The sequence below is a fragment of the Apodemus sylvaticus genome, chromosome 1 (assembly GCF_947179515.1).
Source record: "Apodemus sylvaticus chromosome 1, mApoSyl1.1, whole genome shotgun sequence".
Classification (NCBI taxonomy): domain Eukaryota; kingdom Metazoa; phylum Chordata; class Mammalia; order Rodentia; family Muridae; genus Apodemus; species Apodemus sylvaticus.
In genome coordinates, this window is record NC_067472.1 from 79664481 (window position 1) to 79679808 (window position 15328).

Here is a 15328-nt window from a genome sequence, read left to right on the forward strand (position 1 = left end):
AAAGAAACCCTAACTATGGCATGCGCCAAGTTTATCTCTACACCAAGACGGCATCATGTTATGACAGGAGTAAACGAACACCATATAACATTTGCTCTATATTAAGGCCAGGCTAGAGTACCGTTTTTGGGGGGATTTAAAAAGAAAAATCAGAGCCTGGCAGCGGTGGCGCACGCCTGTAATCCCAGCACTCTGGGAGGCAGAGGCAGGTGGATTTCTGAGTTTGAGGCCAGCCTGGTCTACAGAGTGAGTTCCAGGACAGCCAGGGCTATACAGAGAAACACTGTCTCGAAAAAAACCAAATCCAAAAAATCAATCAATCAATCCATCAGTCAGTCAATAAATAAATAGATAAAAAAGCCAGGAGGCATCCTCAGAATTCCCGGTTCTGTGCTCTGACTTTGCCACAGCCTCTTGTGAATGAAGTGGGAAAGGTTTCTTTTGCTTAGACTATATTGTGGAGTATACGTGATAATGTCTTCTCTCAGATCCGTGGACATTATGGCACTATAAAACACTTGGAAAGGAACAGTTGGGTGAGGCTGGTCTTTCTTTAGCTGCTTCTCCATCTCTGCTCCCTTCCTGCCTTCTTTAATCTGGGCTTTGCTGCAGTCCTGCTTCTTACCATCCACTTACCTTTGTTGTGACTCTTTGGCTGCTGTGCCTCCTGGGGTAAATCTGTAAGGCTGAGGTTTCTGTCTTCCATCTCCTTATCTCACTGTGTTCTCACCAGATCCCTCATGATCTTGCTCATTTCCTTTTGTTCTTCCCTAAAGCTATACCTGGGGTGGCACATACAGAGCATGGGCCCTGACTGGAAGCTGAAGTTCTCCTTCTGTCTCTTACCTGATCCATTAACTTGGGCAGGCAACTTCACTTTTGAGTGTTGGGTTCAAAATTATAAAATATTAAGAAACCAATGTTCACTTTCTAGGGCTGCTGTAAAGACCAATACAAATGGTGCTGTGACCAGTTAGCCCTAGAATCAGAAAAGTAAATCTGAATAAAATTACTTTTAATAAACCAATTAGAGAAGGTTCTGAAAATGTGAGTGGTTCCAAAAGTCAGGTCAGTCAGTCCTCTGGATCCACGGCTGTTGTCAAAGGCCAGTACACAGGCAGCTTGTGGGCAGTGATTCCATGAGATGCAGGAGTGATAGATAGCGCTTCTAGCTGTGCAGGGCTAGAAGGACACCTATTTCTGGCCTTAGCCATGTATCTGCGCATTCTTGAGTGTAGGCACACATAAAGTCATAAGGTGTTTGTTTGTTGTGGCTTTTAGAAAACATTTCCGTGTGCATCTGATCAGCATGTTTTTTTGAGGGGACCAGAGGGTATTCTCAACTAAGAGGAAACAGTGAGGTGACTTACTTGAGAGGAGCTCAGCAAGCCAGCACTGGGACAAGACTGTAGGTGTTGTGTGGACAGCTTGCATGGGCCAGTCTACTAACTCGTTATTTTCTCGTGGTTTGATAGTCAGTTAACCCTGGTTCTCTGGGTCTGGTTATACGTGGACAGTTTGGGTGGTGTTAGGGTATACCTTTAGCTTTCTTTGTGTTGTGAGGTGGCTGTCTGCATAGTATTTAGCATTTTTTTCTCTCTCTCTGGTTCTGGGGCTATACCTCAGATACATACTCTGCTAAGCTACATCCCTAATGGCTTAGTTCAATTTTTTATGTTACTTTTGTTTTGATTTAAGACAAAAATCTTTTTTTTCCCCCCCCTTTGGATTTGTTTTTTTCGAGACAGGGTTTCTCTGTGTAGCCCTGGCTGTCCTGGAACTCACTCTGTAGACCAGGCTGGTCTCGAACTCAGAAATCCGCCTGCCTCTGCCTCCCAAGTGCTGGGATTACAGGTGTGCACCACCACCGCCTAGCTAAGACAAGATCTTATTCTGAGTTTCTACTGAATTTGAAATCTTGGTAATCTTCTTGCCTCAGACTCAGAGGAAAGTGAAAATTTATATTTCAGCTATAATTTTCCTGCCCGAGATCTGTTTGGTTACCTGCTCCCTGTGTCTCCCTCCCTCCCTCCCTCCCTCCCTCCTTCCCTCCCTCTTTCCCTCTTTCCCTCTTTCCCTCTTTCCTTCCTTCCTTCCTTCCTTCCTTCCTTCCTTCCTTCCTTCCTTCCTTCCTTCCTTCCTTCCTTCCCTCCCTCCCGCTTTCCTTCCTTCCTTCCTTCCTTCCTTCCTTCCTTCCTTCCTTCCTTCCTTCCTTCCTTCCTTCCTTCCTTCCCTCCTCCCTCCTCCCTCCCTCCCTCCCTCCCTCCCTCCCTCCCTCCCTCCCTCCCTCCTCCCTCCCTTCTTCCTTCCTTCCTTCCTTCTTTCCTTCCCTTCCTTCCTTCCTTCCTTCCTTCCTTCCTTCCTTCCTTCCTTCCTTCCTTCCTTCCCTCCTCCCTCCCTCCTTCCTTCCTTCTTTCCTTCCCTTCCTTCCTTCCTTCCTTCCTTCCTTCCTTCCTTCCTTCCTTCCTTCCTTCCTTCCTTCCTTCCTTCCTTCCTTCCTCCTCCCTCTCTCCCTTCCTCCCTTCCTCCCTCCCTTCCTCCCTCCCTCCTTCCCCCCTTCTTCCTTCCTTATTCTTTGAGGAAATTATATGTCATTAGAAACTTTGAATTTCCTTGTGGATCAGAAATAGAAGGCCTCTTGTCCTAATTTGTTTTCTGTTGCTGGGATCAATGCCATGACCAGCAGCAGCCTGGAGAGGATGGCTTACCTGTCCCCGTCACAGACCCGTCACTGAGGGAAGGTAGGGCAGTAAGCCAAGCAGGGGCACTTCTTACTGACTTTCTCCCCATGGAGGTGGCACTGTCCACAGTGACATGGGCAATTGTATGTCAATAAGAAAATATCCCAAAGATATGCTCACAAACCCAGTCTGATGGAGGCAGTTCCTCGGTTGAGTATCTTTCTTCCCGGTATGTGTCAGTTGACAAAAACTAACTAAATTTAATAGAAAAAGCTCATGTGTTTTCTTTTAAAAAGATAATTTTTATTTATATATTTATTGTGCATATGTATATGATATGTTTATGTGATGTGTGCATGCAAATGGAGAAACGTGAAGATCAGAGGACCACTTTTGAGAATCGGTTTTCTCCTCCACCCTGGGATCGAACTTAGGTGGTTATGCTTGCACCACCCTCACTTTTACTCTGAGGCATCTCTGCAGCACCCCCTCCTTCTTTCTCTCTCCCTCTATCTACCCACCCCTTTCCCAAGGATAGAACCTAGGGCTCTACACATGCTAGGAACAGGCACCCTTCTGCATTGAATTACATCCCCAATCTTTTTTTTTTTTCTTTTCTTTTGTGATATATTTTCTTTTCTGAGGAAGGATCATGTTCTTCAGACTGTCCTCAAACTTGCTATGAATTGGAGGCTGACCTTAAGGTCCTTCTTGGTCCTCTTGTTCTGCCTCTAGAGTACTAGGATTATAGGAATGTGCCATCATGCCTGATTTAGGGAATGCAAAGGATTAAATCCAGAGCCCCGAATTAGAGGGAAAATATTTTGCTAACCAATCCCTACCGCAGTCCAAGTTTCATCTTTATTTTGCATTTTGTGACAGGGTCTGGTTCAGTTGTCCAGGCTGACCTCAAAGTCACTCTTTGGCTCAATAAGGCTTTGAACTTGAGATCTGTCTTCCTTAGCTTTCTGATTTCGCTGAGATTATAGGCCTGTACTACCGGACCACCTTTCCCCAAATTTGGGGCATGGTGAGGTGCTAGCAGAATCAAAGGATTCCAGGCAACCAGAGTTTGAGTTTGTCTCTTAGGGATTTTGAGAAGTTGGAGAGGAACACATGTTTGTTAAAAGGAAAGAAAGAATCGTGGTTCCTAGGATTTGCATGAATAGATAGATTCTCAAGGTTTTAAAGAAATCTGCTGCAGATGACTGCCCAGGTACCAAGGCCCCAGATATTTTCCTATTCTGTTTGTCTTTGTCAGCTGGTTTGATGTTGCTATTGGCCTGCTTGCAAATAGCATTATACCCTGGGGTGCTACTCAGTTTCTTTTCAGTCTCCTGTGAATAGAACTGCTATTGTACTTTTCTTATTGTCAAATGTGTAGACTATTGCCTCTGAAGGCATTCTGACTTACATTGGGTTTGTGATAGTTTGTAGTAAAAAGGACACAGCTGTGGTCAGAGGCAGCTGCTTCTATTGAAGACCTTGAACATTTCCTCTAGAGCTCAGGCTTCTTTCTTAGAAGTCATACAAAGTATGAGAGCCCTTTCACATAGGCTCTGGTTTCCTTGGTACCTTCTGTAAGCCCTAACAGCAGTCCCCTCAAGAGCTGTCCCATGGTGCCCTGGTCTTGTTCCATTTCACAGGTCTACTGGTGGAAACGACTGATTCCAGTCCTTAGTGGAGGTTATGAAGACGGGACTGAAGGCCTTGGTTTTGCCATTCTCTTGTGTGTGTTTCTAAGCACGACAGTTGCATTAAATAATTTCATTGTCTGGATTTCTTTTGTATCATAGCCTACTCATGAAGGTTACTTCTCTTGTTTGGATATCTGGACACTGTTTTTGGACTATCTGACAAGTAAAATTAAAAGTCGTCTGGGAGACAAGGAAGCAGTTCTCAACAGGTAAACTTCAAAACCCCAATAAACAGATAGTCACTGTTGCCAGTTATTCTTGTGCCCTGAGGGGCAGCCATGCTGTTGGGCCTGCTCAGTAGATCTGGGTCGAGGACGCTGTCCAGAGCAGCTATCAGAGCACTTTGTTTTATTAAAAAAATAACATACATTTAAAAATTTGTATGTATGATAATGCTTTTATGGTTTTTTAAGGTCCTGATTTTAAAGAGCCAACAAGTATTTGTTGGATGAAGTGTTCTGACACCTGAGATTTGCTTTACAACAACCCACTGGAGGTGTAGAGTGCTCAGAGCGTGGAAGGCACAGGCTGACTTCCCAGATGAGTGACACGGGAGGAGCTCAGAGTTCATTATGTTGTTCTTAAACTTGACCATGGGTCACATTTGAAACTTTTCTCTTCCTTTTTTTGTTTTGTTTGTTGGATTCAAGACAAGTTTTCTCGGTGTAGCTTTGGCTGTTGTGGAACCAGACTGCCCTTAAACTAAGATATCTATCTGCCTCTGCCTCACAGGTGCTGGGATTAAAGGTGTATGCCACCACCACTCAGTATATCATAGTTTCTTAAATTGGTAAATACTTGTCATGAAACTAGGAAAAAAGCTGGCCCTGACAGCACATTGGTCCTAACACTGTGGAGGATGAGGCAGAAGGGGCACAGTTTAGTGACTTTCTCCTTGCCAGGACAAAATACCTGACGAGCACCGGCAGGAAGGAAAGCTGTAGTGGTTTGAGTGTGAGTGGCCCTCAGAGGCTCATATATTTGAATGCTTAGTTCCCAATTGGTACACTGTGTAGGAAGGATTAGGGAGTGTGGCCTTGTTGGAGAAGGTGTGTCGCTAGTGGTGGGCTTTGAGGTTTTAGAAGCCCATTCCTGGCCCAGTGATCACATGAGCTCTCAGCCTCTGCTCCAGGGCCATACCTGCCTGCTGGATGCTCCCTGCCTTGGTCATGGACTAACCCTGAGAGACTGTAAACAAGCCCCAAATAAATGCTTCCTTTTAAAAGTTGCCTTGGTATCTCCTCATTACAGTAGAACAGTAACAAAGACTTAGTAACAAAGGTTTAGTCTGGTTCAGTGTAGGATGTGTATGTGTGGGTGTGGGTGGTGCCTGTCACAGTTCTGCTCCTGCGCCAGGACAGCTGGGGATTTTTTTATCCAGAGGCAAGAAGCAGATAGAGAAAATACTATGCTAATGTTCAGTTCTCTTCCTCTTTTTTTTTTTTTTTTTTTTTTTTTTTTTTTTTTAATTCAGTCTGGAACTCTGCCCCTAGCAATTATGGTGGGTCTCCCTACCTCTGTTAACCCAGTTGAAAATCTTCTTTACAGCCATGCATAGAGAGGTTTGTCTCTTAGGCGATTCTAGATCCTATCAAGTTGACAGCATTAAAACCATAATTACTTTACTACTACTACTACTACTACTACTACTACTACTACTACTACTACTACTACGCTTTTTTTTTTTTTTTTTTTTTTTTTTTTTTTGAGACAGTCTTACTGTATATCTCTGTCTGGCCTCAACTCACACATCTGCCTGCTTTTGCCTCCCAGCTCTAGGAATTAGAGCATGTGCAACCATGCCCAGCCTTTATTACAGTTTTTCTATCTGTTTGCTTTTAGACAGGATCTCACTATGTAGCTCTGGCTGGTCTGGAACTCACTCTATAGACCAGGCTGGCCTGGAGTTCACAATGATCCACTTGCTTCCCCTTCCTGAATGAGTGCTGGAACTAAAGGTGTGTGCCACTATACCCAACTCTTTTTGTTTTGTTTTAAAGATTTATTTATTTTATATATGTGAATACATTGGTACTGTCTTCAGACACACCAGAAAAGTGCATCAGATCCCATTACAGATGGTTGTGAGCCACTATGTGGTTGCTGGGAATTGAACTCGGGACCTCTGGTAGAACAGTCAGTGCTCTGAGCCATCTTTCCAGCCCCCAGCTTTTAATTATTGTTTTTAAATACAGAAAATGGAGAGTTTTTCTTGCTTTACAGCCAGCCAGCTCATTTTATATCTAGTATAATGCTTGTGCCATGGGCCTGGGAGAGGAGGAGGGAAATGTGCGAGTTTAGCATGCTAGCAAGTAATGGCAGTGTCCATACAAAGGAAAGGGTAAACGGCAGCTTTTCTTAGCAGTTTATATATTCTATGTAGCTGTGTTCTGCTGCACATTGAGTAGGTAGGCTCAAAGATGGGAACCTCCCTTTGTATTCCATTGTCCGTAGACCATTGTGCTAGCCCTGATTCTTACATTTTAGTGTGGTCACTAGTCGTCACAGGCACTTGGAGGCAGGGTGCAGCTCCAGGTACTATTCTGGGTACTCTGGAGAGGCTGCAGGCTGCTCCTGACTTGGCTATAACTTATGTGTCAGCACAGTACTGATGAGAGGTCACCAGGACATGGCCTCAGGAATGGCCTGGGCTCTGAAAGCTCATTTTGTAGTTTGTGTTTAGTTGTATTGCTCAGGAAGTTTTTGTTTCTGTTTGATGTTAACAGTTGCCGAGACTAAGAACTAACATTTAGGGTTAAGTGTAGTGTAAATTGGTTAAGTGGTTAGTCAGTTGTCACTGCAGTAAAGTGCCTGGAGGGAAAGGTTTATTCTGACTTGTGAGTTAAGAGGTTTCAGTCCACAGTGGTTTGTTTCTTTTGTGTCTGGGCCATGGTGAGGCAGAACATAGTGGTGGGAAGCATGGGTAGAGCAAGGCTGATCACATCATAGTGGCCAGAGAAGGTGAGGGCCATGAACTGGGAGAGGGAAAAAGAGACCAGGGACAAGCTGCGCCCGTCCTTTCAGGTCATGAGTCTAGTAACCTCCCCAGCCACCGCCCCGCAAGACCCTACCTACCTCTGAGTGGCATACCTTCCACGTGTATATCACTGCAGGATACTTCAAGCCATAATAGTGGTGGAGGTACTGAACACCTTTCCCCAGAATTATGCCAAATTGAAGGAGGTAGATACTTCCTCCTGCAAAGAGAGGTTGTGGGAGGTCTCTAGAACTCTTTTCACTGACAAGGTTTTCTGGACTTTTAAATTAAATACTAAAACTCCAAGTTTAAAATTTTGTTCTTTCATTTGCAAACATTCTTTGATTACAGAATAGCTTCTGAGTTGCTTTAGTGTCAGGACAGATACGGTCTTGGCTGGAGAGTGTGTTCATGCAGAAGAAACCTGATTACACAATAATAGGCCTGGTGAGGTTACCAACTTTGACAGTTGCATTTTGAATGTGATTCTTCAAAGAAAAGCTATTAAATCAAAATTTGTTTCTTGTCCACCAAATAGGCATGCCCTTTGGTTCTTGAATTGTACCTCACTCTCTTGTGTTCAGTGATATTCTTTTATATCTTCCAGTTTTGGGGAATGAAGTGTAAAAGTGATTAACAGGAAAATAGTCTTTAGGTCACAGAACAGACAGGAGGTATGGAGGATAGAGCATCATAAAGGAGATTGCTAGTATTAAAAGTACTGATACTTTGTACCAGTAGGTGGGACAGTGATATGGGGAGTTTAAATGTCTCTTCTGCTTCAAGGATTCCTTTTGGTCAGGTGTGAGATTTATGTTTCTGCCTGTATAATGGATATCTTGCAGGAGGATTAGGAAGTCATGCATATAAAACATGGACATAGTGTCGAGCTATATATTAAACACTAATGGTTACAGTGAAGATGAAGAAAAGAAATAATGAAATCCTGCTGCCACTTGGCTGTATGCCTTTACCTACCTGTCATCTGATAATACAGTGCTCAGGAATTCTGTCTGGCTCCTTTAAGTGCTAGGAAATTTTCTCATTGATAGTTTTATTTTTCCCCATGAAACTTAATTTTTCATGATTTATTTTATTTATTTGTTCGTGTGTTTGTGTGTGTGTGTGTGATTGTATGTCATATGGGTACAGGTACCTATAGAAGCTAGAGGATGTTAGATGTCCCCCAGAACTGGAGTTCCAGGGAGTTCTAAACCATTCTTTGTTGGTGCTAGGAAACAAAATCAGTTACTCTTCTAAGAACAGAACTATCCTTAACTTCTGAACCATTTCTGTAGTCTTGTGGCTTTTTGGGGGGGGGGGATCATAATTGTTTAGTTAATATAATAATATAAATTACGGAACAATGTTAAAATTCTCAAGTTTTTAGTTTTAAGGTCCAGGATCTCTTTCCAAATCATAGTCTCTTAACTGTGAACTCCTATAATTTGCTGATTTTTTTTTTTTTAAATTCTGCGCATAGGAGTGATTTAATTTTTAAATATTTACACACACACACACACGCACACGCACACGCACACGCGCACACACACCTTTAGCAAAACAGAAAAATGAAATCCTCAAAACTGGTCTGATTTCTGTTAAACAGTAGCCACCTCCTTGGACCTGTTTTTTACTTAATACTCTAGTGTAGTTAAAGGAATGTAGTAAAAGAGTCGCCCCAAGATAGTCTACTTGTGTGTACAGAGGAAGGGCACTGACCTTTGTTCGCCCTGTGTCAGTCCTTACATTATACATCTCTACGATAGTATGTGAGCACAAAAACTTCTAAATTAAGGGTTTGAAGGTTTGGAAATCACTCCTCTGTTTAGTGTATCAGAGATGAGCTGTGTTGTAGGAGTAGCTGATAAAGAACATTAGTGCTAGTATTTACCATACTTATTTTTATTATGAGCATGTAAATGTGATTGAATGTTTGTCATCTAATAATGCAGGCATGCCTTTAGAATCACATTTGTGACTTAAGTCAGAACTTCAAAACAGACTGATCTATAGGAAGTAGTCAGAAATTGTTTTCTTGGTGTCTCAGATGGGAAACATAGGTGTGGTTAAGTCACAAAGACAGTACTCATGAGGTTCCTATCCTTGTGGTTTTTGAGTTTTGCATCATTTGTTACAACCAAGTGGCATTGTAAGGTACAGACCTTGAAGCACAAATGTATTGAGATTTATTTGTGGTTCTGGGAGCTTGGGAATGAACATGTTGGAAATTGCATGTTTCTTGTTCAGTGAGAATGTTCAAGTTTCTGGCTGAGAGCTGGTAGGACTTGAGAACACAGATAAATGCTTGTATTAGAATTGTGGATAGAGTTAATTGCCCTGCTCATCAGCTAGAGGGAGTAGCGTAGAGGCCTATATCTCAGGTCCCAAGTGTTCCTTTGTTTTGGGAACGGTTGTATCTTCCTCATACTGTGGATGAAAGCCCTGAGCCATCCATCGTGTGGGACCTTGGCTTGCAGTTAGTGCTCCTGAGAAAGTGCTCGCTGCTGCTCTCCCTTTTCTCTTGGTGCTCATCTGCAGGGCCGGGCATTGTGTAGGAACTTGGGTTTTACAGAAAGAGGAAGAAACCAGTGTATGAAGCAATCTAAGTTATTGTGTCATGTTCTGTGAACCCTTTTGTCACAAGAGGTACTGGTAAGTACTGGCTACGGAGCAGCACGGACATTTGAGTGCCATTACCTTAGACTGTTAGCTAGTTAGCTCCTTCAGGGAGCTGTTTATGCACCCACCAGTCATTATTTCATAGAGAGGGAAACATCATGGAGGATTTTGTATCAGTCCCTTGTGGTCACTCATGTGAACTCTTGTAGTTTCTGTGTGTTGACTCATTTTTCATGCTCATTTGCTTATTTGTATTCACTGGATGCCTACTTTTTAGCTGCTTTAACTTGACTAGTTTTGCCTAGCTGAGTTTATGTCTACTAGGGCTTTTCTCCATTTTTATAATTTATACACATTATTTTAAAGGTTTTTATTTTGTATGTATTAGTGTTGGTTGGTTTGTATGTGTACCACATTCATGTGTGGTGCCCAGGGAGGCCAGAAGAGAATCATAGCTTTTGGAACTGAAGTTACTTCCAGTTGTTAGTTACAGAACCTGGGTCCTGTACAAGAGCAGCAAGGCCTTAACTGTTGAGCTGTCTTCCCAGCCCAACATTCGTACATTCATACTATAAATTTCCTCCTAAGTGGTACTTCAAAGGGTTTATTATATACTATGTCACTTAATTTGAATTATTATCAAATTTGTATTTCATTTCCAAATATTTGGGAGTTTTCCATATATCCTTGTAAATGTTTTCCAGTTTGTGTTATGGATCTAGTATGATTTTTAATTCTTTAAAATTTCTTAAGGGGCTGGAGAGATGGCTTGGCAGTTAAGAATATTGGTTGTAGCCAGGCGTTGATGGCACACACCTGTAATCCCAGCACTCTGGGAAGCAGAGGCAGGCTGATTTCTGAGTTGGAGTCCAGCCTGGTCTACAGCCTGTCCTGAGTTCCAGGACAGCCAGGGCTATACAGAGAAACCCTATCTTGATAAAACCAAATTCACCCCCCCCCCCAAAAAAAAAAGAATATTGGCTGTTCTTTCAGAGGACCTGAGTTTGATTCTCAGCACTCATGGTGGCTCACACCAATCTGTAACTTTGGTTTTAGGACATCTGAGCTGTATTCTGGCCTCCTCAGGTACCAGGCATGCAGGTGGTAGACTACATAAATGCAGGCAGAATGCTCATACGCATAAAATGAAATTTAAAAGTTTATGCTCAGAGGAGCTTCTCTCATGAGGACAGCAGTGTTGTTGGTTAAGATCTAAACTCAACCCTTCTTACTTTTTTATAGATCCTGTACCCAAATATAGTCATACTGAGGGGCAGTTCTCAGGGGTTGGGGTGAGGAGAGACACAGTTTCAGCATTTTTCATCTGAAGAACCTCATAGAGGATTGCTTCCATAGTGTTAGTGACTACTGATTAAAGTGATGTTGGCACCTGCTGATTGTCTTTCTCATGGGAAAGGCAGCTGGTGGGATTCTTCACACAGCACGTGTAGGGTTCCACCAGTGAGCATGAGCAGTGGAGAGGAGATGGGAGGTCCTACTGCCTTAGTCAGCGTTCTCCTGCTGAGAAGACACCATCATCAAAAACAACATGGAGAAGAAGGCTCATTTCAACTTATAGTTCCACATCACAGGGCATCACAGGGAAGGCATGGCAGGAGCTGATGCAGAGAGATGCTGCTTACTGGCTTGCATAGCCTGCTTCTTATGCACCCGTTGACCACCCACCTGCCTGGGGTGATACTACCTACATCAGTCACTAATTAATAAAACGCCCGTAGACTTTCCCTACAGGCCAGTTTGGTGGGAGCATTTTCTTTCTTAAGGTTCTCTCTTCCAAATGACTCTAGCCTGTCAAATTGACATAAAATTAGCTAGTATACCCAAGCCAGGAGTTTCCTTTACAGTCTTTTTGTCTCCTGGGAAATGGCGCAGTCCTCAGTGCTGGCGTTCACTTGCTCATGGTAGGGAGTGGTGGCAGAGAATAAGTATACACAAGCAGCTAGGTCTCTGTCCTATCCACAGGCCTCTCTTGCCTCCCACTTTGGGAGATCAGTTACCTGTGTGCCTTTAGTACACTTCCTGATGGGGTTTAATTTATAAGGATTACAGGACTTTGACATGTGTAGTTACCAACTGGCAGTGAAGTTTTTGTCTCACTTAAGAGTTCTGTGTAAGAATCTTGGAATTTTCTTTTAGTTAGTCAGTGGCAAAATGTTTTCTAGTGTGAAAGGAACTTTTTGTGAGAATGTTTTGATCTGACATAGCAATTTTTAGTAAAACACCTACAATTTTATGTCATAGGCAAATAGTGCAGTCTTGTGGGGAGGGAACAATGCCTGCCCCCCTGTTGTACTCACCTAACTGAAATGTGATAGACTAGGAGATTGTCAGAGTATCTCTATGGCTGGTAATACTTAGGACTAAATGGACTGTAATTGACCTTGGTTTGATTCTTTCAAGTTCATCTCTTGGATTGGGTGGTAAATTGGTTTAGGGTACGACCAGAAAAATGGAAACCACATTTATTTTAACTGAGATTGTAACGTAGACATTTGGTTTCATAGGAGTTAGAAGGGTAAGCGAACAGTGACGGAGGCAAAGCAGTTGAAAACGACAGGAAGCAGGTCAAACAGGAAGCAGCCAGGGCAGAGGAAGGGTTATAAGCTCCATGTAGCTGGGGAGGGGTCAGGTCTGAGGAGTAGACTGCATCCTTTGTCCCAGGAGCCCTGAGGAGGCCTGGGTCTTTCTGGAGATCATGCATACAAGACGTGCTGGGAATGTAGAGTGACATTGGAAAGGGCGTGGGGCATAGCTGTTGCTGGGCAGCCTTGCCAGAGAGCAGGCCCATGATGAAGCTCTTCACCATTCTTGCTGCCTTGCAGTCGTCCTCTGGCATCCCTGTGACAGTTAATAGGCCCAGGAGAAGTATGCTCTAGAGAGCTTCAGCCCCAGCTCACATTGCTTACAAGTGGGAACCATGTCTTAACTGCTCTTAGACGCTTCTCAGGAAAGGCAAGCATTTAGTCAGCATAATCTAGTCTTGAAAATAAGTGGTTTGGGGCCCATGTGGTGCCAGGTATTCAGTAATAACATGGTATCTTCTGTGGTAAGTTCCTATTACAGAAAGTAGCCAGATGGAGGGCTTGAGGCATTTCTTTGACAATCACTTTTAGATACAAATCAGAGGGTTAAGATTTCTCTAAGGCCTTTTTTATTTCCCTTTAGTTTCTAAATGGTCTTAAAATTAATGGAAGATTGGGTTTGGGGTTTGGCTGAAAGCCACTGGTAGTTTATGTGTAAAGAGACCATGAGATTTGAGTTAGGGAGCCCTGGTTTCAGAAAAGCTAGCTTTGTTGATCTTGAACAGTTTAATTGTGGTTTTCTCTTCAGGAAAATATGGGTGATATCCTTTACCTCTCACTGATGTTAAGCGTTAATGTGGGTATGGTGGCGCATGCCTTTAGTCCCAACACTTGAGGCAGAGGCAGGTGGGTCTCTGAGTTCAAAGCCGGTTTGGTCTATAAGGCTACACAGGGAAACCCTGTCTTGAAGCTCCCCACCTCCCACCCACCAAAAAAAGGTGCTACTCACACAGTATCTGTATTCCCTAAGGAAATGATATTAAAAACACCCAAGACACTTAAGAACATGTAGTAAAATAAAAGGGGACTTAAACTGCTGCACTAGAAAATATGTATTTGACCCAAAGAAGGTAGTAATTGAGGAACATATGACACAAACATGGCAGACATAAGCAAACCTTGCTTTATTGCTAATTATATAAAATGGATTAAATTCTCTTGTTAAGAAGCAGAGATGGGCAGAATGGATTTGAAAATCCATGATCCAGTTACCAAGAAACAATAAGCATAAGAGCTAGTCACAATCTTAACTGTAAAAGAGAGTCCATCAAAAAACCCCATGTGACGTGAATAGTAAAGTACCTGCTTCTCTCTTACACATCCATGCCAACTCAGAAAAAAGCATCAGTGCTTTAGGTGTGTCCAAACTGAGTACTATTCCTATAGTCCCAGAGTCCTGGTCAAAATCTGAAGCTGAAAGCTTTCTTTCACTTCACTGATTTTGAACTGTTTGCTTTTCCCTAGGTACGAAGATGCCCTGGTCCTCTTGCTTACAGAGGTGTTGAATCGAATCCAGTTCAGATACAACCAGGCCCAACTAGAGGAGCTGGATGATGAGACTCTGGACGATGACGTAAGAGCTTTTCTTTCTCGCTGCTCTAGTTCATCGCAGTGTTTCTGAAAAATGCTAAAAAATGCATTTTACCTGTGTGGACTAGAAATAGAATTTGAGAGACCAGATAGATGTCATGAGAAATGCTTTAATGAGAATGTTGTAACCCAGTCCTCTGCTCTCTATCTGCCTAGCTAGATACTGACAGACTAGTTCAAATGAGAAGACTGAAATGGTAGCAGAGTTAGTCATATGCTGTGAACTGGGTTTTTGTTTTTTGTTTTGATTTTTATTTTGTATGGATTTTGTTGTTGTTGTTTGCTTGCTTGCCTGTTTGTTTTTTGGATTTTCGAGACAGGGTTTCCCTTTGTAACCCTGGCTGTCTTGGAACTGACTTGGGCTGACCTTAAACTTAGAGATCTGCCTGCTTCTGCCTCTCAAATTCTGGGATTAAAGGCATGTGCCACCACTGCCTGGCATAAGCTGTTATTTTTTAAACTGAATCTTGAGTATATTGCTGTTCGCGTGATCAATTTAATAAGGACTACAATTCTAGTAGTCTTTTCTTTGTAACTACCAACCACTTTAAAAATGTCTACTATTACTGTTATGCTCAAAATTAGCGTGACTGGTCCATGGCCATGGTCTTGAGAATCGAGTCTCAGTAAGAAAAGAGATGCTCTGCTCGGAACCAGGCAGCTCGGATTTGAATCTCTGCAGCTTTGGGCACAGAGGAGATGTGGTTTTCTGTTTTTATGAGCCTCAGTTTCCTCGTGGTCACAATAAAAATGTACTAACTTGTGTTGACAGTTACGTGAGGCTACCACAATGTGGAAAGGTGAGTTGTGCTATTGACTGGACTAAGGCCAGCGCTTTCTCACCTCTGACTCTGCTAGGAATCTTTAGAATAGCATGTTGAAACACATAGTGATTCTGGAGGCTTGAGATGGAACCAGAGTTTGTGTTGCTAGCTGGTCCCTGGGAGCACTGATGCTGCCTGTGAACCACGCCTGAATGGTGCTCATTGAGTCAGACACATGCAAAGAAATGACTGGTCTCTGTCAGAACAGAGAAGCTACTCACACTCTTCACGTGTGGCTCTCTGAACTCCAGACTCCTGTGATTTCAGGAGGAAAAGTAATTTGTTACTTGTGATTTGTTCTATGTGAATCATTTGATTTCTGAAGTAACTTGTT

General features: G+C 42.9%; 1 protein-coding gene across 4 annotated transcripts in view; it reads left to right on the top strand.

Moving 5' to 3' along the window:
• The window catches only part of Xpo6 (exportin 6), an 88157-nt gene that overhangs the window by 46319 nt on the left and 26510 nt on the right, over positions 1 to 15328 (top strand). For 3 of the 4 annotated variants that reach the window (XR_007980303.1, XM_052199625.1, XM_052199617.1), the window contains exons 9-10: positions 4478 to 4587; positions 14045 to 14153. Coding sequence is in view for 3 of the 4 variants with exons in the window: in XM_052199625.1 (XP_052055585.1) it covers positions 4478 to 4587; positions 14045 to 14153 (219 nt within the window). In the remaining variant the exon portion in view is untranslated. The remainder of the gene's footprint in view (positions 1 to 4477; positions 4588 to 14044; positions 14154 to 15328) is intronic. The other variant, XM_052199638.1, reaches the window with a different exon arrangement.